The 10,230-nt window shown below is 44.5% G+C and overlaps 1 protein-coding gene across 1 annotated transcript in view; it reads left to right on the top strand.

The window, feature by feature from the left end:
• The window catches only part of NT5E (5'-nucleotidase ecto), a 50,118-nt gene that overhangs the window by 11,933 nt on the left and 27,955 nt on the right, over positions 1-10,230 (top strand). The window contains exon 3 of the mRNA XM_015600243.1: positions 8,007-8,229. Coding sequence (XP_015455729.1) covers positions 8,007-8,229 — 223 coding nt within the window. The remainder of the gene's footprint in view (positions 1-8,006; positions 8,230-10,230) is intronic.

Genomic DNA, 10,230 nt, shown 5'->3' with positions numbered 1-10,230 from the left:
AAATAATAGCGCCTGCCTCACTGTAATGTAAGGATTAAGTGAGTTAATATGTCAACCGTGCCTGGCCATGAAGCATGAAAATCTTAACCGTTAATATTTCTTTGTGTTGTGTTTTTTGTCTTTTAGGAAGAAAAACTCCTCTTTCTTGAAATTCCTTTATGTCAGATTCCTGGTAATTTTTACAGTCCTCTGTGAACAAAGCTGAGGCTACGAAATGCCCTGTTTCTAATTCAGATATAGGTGTCCTTTGATAGACCCAATAAGTGATCTCCTTGGCAAATTTTTAATAGAAAGAGACTTTTCAAAAAGTTCCATTTTTTCCCTCACTGCTATGAAAGCTAAATAATGTTCACATGAGCACACACAAGGCATACACAGAACTGTCAACAAACTTTTAAAATATACCTACTCCATTAACATACAAGTGCCAATAAGATATTAGTAGAAATATAAATAAAAACACAAGAAATGAAGAGAACCAGGCCAGTTGTCCTGAGTGGGGGGCTGTCAGAGGGTCATGCCGTGACTTGCGATGCAGTTGGCCAAGCTTTTCGCCTGCTTCCAAGCAACTTGGTTTCTCTCATTTTACAACTGAGGTACTGCTTAACTTCTTTACCAGGTTCATTTTTGTATCCTGCCTTCTTTTGAGAAGTTTTAATTGCTCACATACCAAATCATAGAGTAAAATGGAGATGATTTAAAAGGAGCAGGGGAAGTGAATAGTTTTATTATCCATTCAGTAAACATCTGCTGGGCTTTGGTGTCTCTGAGGATACAGGGCAAGGGACACTTCTACTGCCTCTAGGAGAAAGACATGAGGACAGACAGCTGTGGCAAAGACAAGTGCTGTCAGACATACGTGCAAGGTATGACATGACGGACACGCAGAGAGGGGCGTGCATCTACAGTGGAGCTGTCATGGAAGGCTTCTCAAGGAAGTGCCCCTTGAGCTGCATCTGAGGCCGCTCACTACATGTGGGTGGTTTAGTGATCCTGGGACTCCAAGCACCTGAAGTTTGGCAGAAAAAGTGAGGCAGCTCAGGGAGGGGCTCGTTTGATGTCCACAGAGTCAGGACTTTGGTTTTGGTGGGAGGTTGGAAGCCTTGGACAGACACGAAGCAAGAAGCGGCTGTGTTTTGAGGAAGGGCAGTCTGGTGGCCTGAGGTGAATGGGTGGGTGGTGTGCACGTGCCCAGTGGCCAAGAGACTGGCTAGAAGACTCTGGAAAGGGCCGAGTAAGAAATGATGAAGCAGAGGGGGTCAGTGGAGTGTGGTGAAGACCACTTGAGGGAATAGTGCAGGAGCAGAAGCAACAAGACTTCAAGGCTGGTTGGCAATGAGGGGAGGGCCCAGGGGAGAAGGGTAGAGCTGGCAGCATGTTTCACCGCTTCTTTGGGTGCTTCTCTGTGGGGGCAGAGGCCCCTTCCCAGCACCTGAGGCCACTCGCATCCTCACAAGTGCCTCATTCTCTCATGGGTTACCGGGAGCGAGTGTCCTCTGCTGATGTTCCTCCTGACCAACAGATAAGAAGGAACGGGGCACCATGGGGAGGGTTGAGGGAGAAAGGGCAGTGACTCCTACTTCACTTGCAGATAACTCCATCTAGTGTCTCCTGAATAAACAGGAAAGTGGTCCAGGCCTCTGCCCCACTGGCCCCCTCCCAGGCCCATGGATTTTCACAATGTCTGTAACCCACCTGGCCTAGTTTCAAGCCAGACAAGCCTAAAATGGAGGGCCGGAGGCAGGGGGGGTGGCGAGGGGAAGAGGGGGCTTTCAAAACTTGAAAAAAAAATCTAAGTTTTCAGGTAACAGTTGGAATAAAAATTTTGCTGCAGGTCGAGGCACAATAACTAAGGTTGCTGCCTCAGGAGCTCGCCAAAGCTGAGCCCCTGGGACCTCCTCACAGCTTTATTTATTTGAGAACACATTTCTCAGTTGAGAATGCAGGCTCTGTCCTCAGCAAGGCCTAACAGATTCGCCTGTGAAGCCTTTTTTCAGCTTTTGAGGCTTTGCGGCTAGCTTGCCTTTTGTGACCCAGTTTCCTACTAAAATTATCACTCTGTGGCTGCTGTGCCCATTCATGAGAGGCTCTCAAAACAGAACTCTTCACTGGGTTGGTACCGGAGGCCAGAGAGACTGTGTCTCGTAGCCTTTTTTCCCATCACAGCACTCAGACATGATGGCATAGGTACAGAATTCCAGGTTACACGGGAGAGGCTGTGGCGGCAACTGGCCCAGGGCTGGGGACCAGTAACTCCAGCCTTGGGGATGTTAATTCTCTGTCTCTTTTGTTCCTCCCCCTCACCAATCGTTTATTTACTTGTTCATTCATTCAGTAAGGTACATTTTAAATGGATTTTGGGGGCTAAATAATGCAATCAGTTGTAACTGGAGAAATCAGAAAGTGAAAGATTTCTCCTTAAAAGCAAAATATTCTAAAATAGTGAGAGGCCTTCATGGAAGGCCATCGGATGGCCACTGACTTCCATGTCTTCTCTTATAGGCCATGAGTAAATACCGGTGTCAAGGCTCAGGCATTAGCCACCACAGCTCACCCACTCTCATACCAAGTCCTTATTTCTCTTACCATACCCTGAGGAGTACCCTCACTATTTCTCCTGTTTGCCTGTTTACTTGATACCAAGGCAGCCTTTGTTTATGTGTGAAAGCAGGAAATGAATTTCATGGCAGCTCCTCCTAGGAAGAGCTTTGAGAATGAAGAAACATGGATGTTGGCATGTAGCCTCAGAGGACCGTGTGGTTAGGCAGCAGACTGTCTGTGTGACTACTGAATTCAGTTGCAGATCTCATCCATACTATTCGTGGAACAAACACGGTGAAGAGAGAACAGTCAGAATTCTTTCCTCTTTATTTGAAAGTATTGCTTCCAGCATTTGTTACTCACTGAGGATATGTTTTGCTGTTATAAGTCAGTAAAGAGATGCCACACATAATTGCTATCATAGTGCAAGCAAGAAAACCAATTCCATCTCAAGCATCAGCCTCTCACTGATTGACAGTAACTCCTTGCAGGGCCAAAATAAGCAGGATTCTGAGGCTCAGTCCAAACTCACTGGGGAAAGACTGACTCGATCAGTTCATGAGCACCTGCCATAGACATTATATTTCTATGATTGTGGTGTTGATAACGAAGGTGTGGAGTGTGGCATTATGACATCATGCATTTGTTTGCACTTCAACTTGGGTGGATGTTAGGTACCTTTCATTTAACGTGGCATCCAAGAGATGATAATGAAATGTTAGGTTAAATTCTTTTTAGCATATAGTGCATTGGAAATAAATGATTAGAGAAATGATCACCTCATAAAAATCTGAAAATTTGTCTAAGTAAGGAAATTGCTGATCCCTAAAGGGAAGGTAGAATTTGACCAGTGCTCAGAATTTGTGAGAATTTCAAACCAAAGTTTGGACACAAGCTTTCCCTCACTTCTAACGCCAGGGTATTTTTAATAATCAAAACAAGAAACTTGGAGTCAGAAGTCTTAGAATATTCTCATTCTTCTTTTACCAAGTTGTATGACCTCAGGAGCCTTCTAGGCCTTATCCTCAGTCACCAGAGAGTTTCTCCAGCGCCACTGGACTTTCACAAGCTACCCACATCGAATGTAAACATTAACAGATATCTGCAGGAGGTATTAAAACATCAGACTGTTTCTCAGAGTTCTCAGAGTTCACTTAACAACAACAGCAGGCTTTTGAGTCACAGAAGAAGGGAATCTCTTGTCCTTATATTTTCATTTGTTTCTTGTTTTAAACAGCAGTGAACATTTTTTGATGTTTCAATCATCAAAAATACTGGGCTGGACTAGATGGAGAATGTGGAAAATTGTTTTCATATAAAATCACATTTGGGTTTTTTTTCATAGTATTTTAGGCTTCTGCACAAAGAAAGCAGTGAGGGTGAGGAGCTGGGGCTAGACCAGCTGCTCACATTATATTTCTATGATTCTGGTGTTGGAGATGATGAAGAAGGTCATTTTATTAGGCTCAACTTTCTTAAATTACAGAAGAGTTCATTGGCGTTGGCCACGGACAGGAAAAGGTAGGCCAGTGAAATTTAGTGTTTGTAGTAAAAATATGCAATGTTGTCATAGGGCTGAAGTTAGTGAACAAATAAGGTTAATGAATGAATGAACCCAATAGTAGAAATGACATGTTTGAGAACTCTCCCCGCCCACACACACACACAAAAATAAGAGAGAGAGAGAAGGAGAGAGCATAAGAATATGATTTAGGGTCAAGGAAATCACTTGCCCAATGTGAGGATTACTTCAATAAGTGGCAAGTAACAGGTCAGATCAGGATTAGTTGTTAAAGGCACAAGAGAAGCTGTGGGCAGAGCGGCAAGAAAATTGACAAGCACACATAAAGGAAAGTGGATGGGAATTTTCAGAGAGCACAAAAAAAGGCAGAGTACTACTGCAGTATGAATTTTTAAATTCTCCTATGTTTATGCTACAAATGCTCTATAACAGCCCCCAACATTTTTGGCACCAGGAACCGGTGCTCCCATGAGAATCTAATGCCTGATGATCTGAGGTGGAGCTGAGGTGGTGATGCTAGCGCTGGGGAGCAGCTGCAAATACAGATGAAGCTTTGATGGCTCCCCTGCTGCTCACCTCTTGCTGTGCAGCCCCTTTCCTGACAGGCCATAGACCAGTACCCACCCACAGCCCAGGGGTTGGGGACCCCTGCTCTATAAGATATAAAGGAACATGGAACGTGATCTGCTCTATTATGTTCTATCTTTTATTGCTCTACGTTCTCTCAAGCAGACTCTTCCTGAAGTATTCTCATGTTATTAATAATAAAAATCTTTAAAACGAATAAATATTTAACACATTTCTTGAGCGCCTGCTGTATGCCAGCAGTTTGGTGGGAGCGTGGTATGCTCAGGTGAGTGGCACAGTCCTCTTTCTGAAGAGCTTAGGAATAAGGAAGTTGTACTAAGTTCCGTGGAAGAAGAACGGGTAGGAGAAGGTCACAGAGGGAAAATGAAAATAAGAGTTTCTAAAGAAAATATATGAAGGAATTTTTCTGGATAAATTCTTGTAGGAAAAGTTAGCTGTGTATAGAAGAAAGAAATTGCGTTAGAGACTCTTCTATTTAGTTATTTGTTCCATTAGGGAGGCTCACTGGGCAGGAGCAGGGGCTGCTAAGGCTGCACAGAGGTCGTCCTCAGAGCAGGGGAAGGACATTAACTCAGGGAACGCGGTGAAGGGTTCTTGGGAAGTCTCCGTTCTAGAAGGATCATCAGACTTCAGGAGCTAAAGCCAGAGTTGCATAAGGTAGTAAAGGCATGGCATGAAAAAGGGATATTCTGTTCTACCTATCTACTTATCAATTGATCAGTCATCATTTAGCTGCCATATACAAAGGGACAGAGATAAGTGAGAGTATGGAAAACTGCAAGTAGTTAGGATTTAATTTTGAGTACTCGTTGTATACTAGGCCTTATGCAAAGCCCTTTGCATCCAAGCATCAAGGTCAAGGTCGGAGTCAAACGAAAGTGGTTCTAGTCCCAGCCCCATCACTTACTAATTCTCTGACTTTGAACAATTCATTTAGTGTCTCCAGATCTCAGTTTTTCTCATCTGTAAAATGAAGGTAGTTATAATACCAACCTCACAGCAAAAAAACCAGGTTTTCTGTATGAAATCGCTTTGCGTGTTGTGGGCATGTGGCAAGCGCTTAACAAATGCTGGCTCATTTTTTAAATTACAGCTTGTGTTTTATTCATTTACTGCCCTGCCAGAGGGAGCTGTGGTTTAGAAATGTGCCCAGGAAACTGCTCATGAGCGATGGAGCCAGCCCCGCCTGGTTGCCTCGCACATTACGGGGTAGGTGTTAGAAATGAGGCCGTGGAGAGCCTCAGTGGGACCTTAAGGTCAAGACTGACAAGGCCAGATTTGCATTTTAGAAAGATTGTTCTGGCAGCAATAAACAGGATGGTTTGACGGTAGCCGAAAGCCCAGTGAGGAAGCTGTCGAGGTAGTCCAGAGAGAAAGGCCACGAGTGCACACAGCCGGTAGCAGTGGGATGGACAGGAACTGGGCATTTGGTCAAAGCGGGGGGGATGCCGGTGGAAGGAGACGGGGAGGGAGCACTGAGTGGGAAGGATTTGACTGCTCCAGGGTTTCTGGCCTTACTGAGCGGGTATGTGGTGGCAAGACGGAGTAAATGAAAAATAAAGCTTCAGCTATTACCAAATGCCAGCAATATAAGGCTGTTGGTAAACTGCAGGGTGGCTGACATGGTGGATAGTCTTTCGTGAAGAACTATAGAAACATTCATTTAAAACTTTACAGTTAAGCGGGATAGTTATTGAAATCTCATAAGGGAGACTTATTTCACCATAGGAATAAACCAGTGATATTCTTACAATAGAAGAGGAAAAGACGATTACCCAAGACTGGTAGAAACTTTAAGACTAGCCTAGCCTTTAAGAAGGAAGCAATAGGTAAGAGGAAGAGATAAAAATGAGTAGATTCTCGGAGATGGGGGAAAAGACAAATTCAGAAATTTTGAGTTCAGTTGAGGAGATGGGTAGGTGAGAATGTGAAAACATTGTTGCTTTCTCTATGTAAACATATACACTTCAGGACATAATGCACAGTCCCTTGAGCAGCAGATACTCAAGGAGTACCGGTGTGGCAAGTAAAGAGCAGGGCAAAGGTGGCAGCACTCAGTCTGGCGAGGACCCTATCAACATGCCCTTAGAGTATGGAATTTGCTAGGAAAGAGGAGGTTGGGGACTATAAGAGAATGGGGGGCTAATTTAGATTGAGAGGTCACTAGCCAGCATTTCCAGGCTTGCTCCCAGATGACCCTCCAAAGTGAAGCCAAATTGGATGTGGTATTTAGAAAGTCTGAGACTCACTGGTTTAAATACTAAGTTAGCAAAAGGGCCATGGCAGCCAAAACAGATAGGTAGGTGCTTAGAGCAGCCAAGCTAATTCCAGGAAGGCAGTGGGAAAAAGGGTGAAAGGCTTTTCAGGGGAGGTAGCCAGAATGTCTTGTTTTGTCAGTATTGCCCAGTGGGGTAGAAGCTGCCAAATGTTGAAATGGTGGTTTTGCACCCAGTAACCACAACCAGAGCAGTGGTGGATAGAAGAGAGCCAAGAAGACGGAGGCAAGGGTTGTGTTAAACCATGCCAGCTGCTGACAAAACCCTGTGCTCAGAGTGGGTTCAGAACCCCCTGATGGCGGTGTAATTATTTCACCATCCTGTCGCTCTCAGACAGGAAACTGCTGAGAATGAAACACAGGATGGCCCAGAGCTGACAGAAGGAAGAAACCAGGGCCACACCATAGAATGCAAAGAATGCTATCTCCTTCTTGCCTGTGGGGATCTTCACTTCCCCAGAAGAATTAGAGACCGCAGAATCCTTGGCAAGAAACAACTGTGGGAACATAAGGGCACTATGACCAAGGAGACGCGGAGATACGATGCCTGAAGAGAGGCCTCTGCTCTCTGTCCACAGTGCTTTTCCTTTCAGTCGCCTTTTGCTAATGTCCCATTGATCTTAACCGTTCTCCCTGGCAGATAGAGGTTGGAAAGGTTGGGTTGGTGGGTTGAAATGTGGGATTATGAGAGAAAAGAAAAAGTGAAAGGCTGGACAGCACCTGGTGAACGCAGACTCTCAACCCTGCCCCAGATCTGTGGATGGCAGGACAGTGGATGATCTAGTCAGCTTTCCAGGTGACTCTTAGTTACACTGATGCCACCTTCGGTATAGTAGGTGGTGTGGGACCTAGGGAACAATTCTCAAACCTGCCTGATGACCTTGATGTCCCTGGGCCCAACCCTAGGACAACGGAGTAAAACTTTGGGCGTGAGGAGGACAGAGGCCATGCAGTTGGCCTCTTGGAGCCCCACCAGGTTTGGGAGCCACTGGGCTAATGTAATATTTAATATTCTTTAAATATGCGTTTATTGGACATTTAAGAGTATCTAATTCTTTTTCTCTTTTCTTTCTTTGCTAGGCACTGGGAAATCATGAATTTGATAATGGTCCAGAAGGTCTGATTGATCCACTTCTCAAAGAGGCCAGATTTCCAATTTTGAGTGCAAACATTAAGGCAAAGGGGCCACTAGCATCTCAAATATCAGGACTTTATTTTTCATATAAAAATCTTTCTGTTGGTGGTGAAGTTGTGGGAATTGTTGGATATACTTCAAAAGAAACCCCTTTTCTCTCAAACCCAGGTATTTTCTACTTTTATAGCACTCGGGGCTTGAAAATAGCTGCACCAAATCAGAGCTTGGTGTTATTTTTATGGACTGTAGGTAAAAGTAAGAACCACACATGGTATCGGGCAAATAACGTACTTAGGATAACATGTTAAACCAGGCTGGTGGCTTCCACATTGTCCTAAGTTACCTCTTACAGACATTTGCTCTTCTGCTCAGTGAACTTGTCTGTTGACATAAACAGTATCTTTGTTTAATTCAGTGCATTCAAAGTTGGACAAGAAGTCCATTTATATCCAGGGCGAAACAGTACAAAGTCATTTACTGGAGAATGAGAGCCACGTAACTCACTGCCCTTTTCCTATGGGGCCAGAGCACCCAGGGACAGGGTTTTTACCTCAACTTACTTTATCTTTCCTTTTTTAGTATTATTATTCCATGTCTAGTTAACTCTCCTTTCCTCCTTTGTGTTATTTATCTCTTGTAGTTTTAATGACTTTGTCGTATCTGGCTTTCTGAGAAATAGATACATATTCTTGAATGGTCTAATGATATATATTGACTTTATCTATATATCTATTTATACATATATATTCATATGTAATCCTAAGACCATTCAAGAAACATTTTTGAGCCACTTTTACAGGAACACTTTCACCAAAATACTTGGGCAGTGAGAACAAAAAATGACATTTTTTTTTCTACATTATCCACATTAATTTTCTTTCCATACTTGAAGAAAAAAGGAAAACTAGGAGCTGGCAGAAACCAGCGTTTTTATTAAGAATTAACTAATAAAAGGGCATCTAATTATTTAACAATTAGAAAAGTAATATATTATTGTTGTTGTTAAAATAGGTCCAGGTCATTGGAAACAACAAAAAGGCCAGCTGTACTTGACCCTGAGCAGCATGGCTGCTCCCGAGGGGAGAGGGGCCTGCCGCCAGCTTGGGGCAGGACAGGCATCAGACATGGACTTGGGTGCTCTCCACTAAGAGGAGGTGGGGAGTGTCAGGTGCTCCAGGCAGCAGGTAGACAGCTGGTGCACAGGTGACCAAGCCTTTGCACACTGTCTGACACACAGTAGCTGTTGTTGATGTCATCGTGGAGCCAGAGGGTGGTTGTGGACATCCAAGTCACTGGCTTTTGAAGTGTTATAGAAGTGCTCTTCTGACTAAGAATGTGGTCTCACCGGAAGAACGTGACCAACAGTCTCGGGCTGCTCCCCACCCCACCCAGCCTGACTGGTCCTCCCTCCCCCTGTAGACTGGGCTGTCTAACTGATCAGACTTCCCCTGGGGTTAAGGGCCTGAGGCTGCTTTAGGCCTGCTGGTACTTTTCTGCAAAGAGGAGAGGATGGAGATTACAGAGTGAAGCGGGCTTCCCGACTTCTAGCAAACCAGTTGCCAGTGAGGGTAAGGCTGGGCGACGTGAGTTACCGCCGAGGTTCATTTGCTGCCGTCCTTGCTGCTAGTCCCCATCAGAACCAGCACTGGGTCCCCAGCACCACTAGAACTGCACTAGCCTGCACTGGTCCCCTTTCAGCGAACATCTGGAACCTAACACAGAGGCCAGCTTGGGATCTTTGGATAAAGATGTAGATTTGGTGAATAATTGAATAATTATGTGTCTCCATAATTTATATTTCATCCACAGGTTTTTGTAGTTAATTTAAGATAGAATGTAATTAAATGACATAAGAGAGTCATAAGCAGAGACACAGGAAGAAAGGGCAAAAGGAGTGATGGCCAAGTTAGGGGTCGGACAGACTTGGTGAAGAACCCCTTGGCCTCCTTGAGGGCCATGGGAAGCATCCTGAGGCCAAGGGCATTCCAGAGGCGGGGTCAAAGTCAGGTGCTAGCATACATGCTCTGTGAGGGCAGGGGTCTTATTTGTCTCATTCACTGCCTTATGTTCTGCATAGTGCCCAGCATATGGGAAGTTCTCAGTAAATGTTGCTGGAATGGATACATGAGAGCAGGGGATGTGGGGACCACAACCACAAAATAGCAGGTA

The sequence above is a fragment of the Pteropus alecto genome, unplaced genomic scaffold (genome assembly GCF_000325575.1).
Source record: "Pteropus alecto unplaced genomic scaffold, ASM32557v1 scaffold7, whole genome shotgun sequence".
NCBI classification, from domain to species: domain Eukaryota; kingdom Metazoa; phylum Chordata; class Mammalia; order Chiroptera; family Pteropodidae; genus Pteropus; species Pteropus alecto.
The sequence above is the reverse complement of the archived record's forward strand: the minus strand, read 5'-3'. Positions and strand labels throughout refer to the sequence as shown.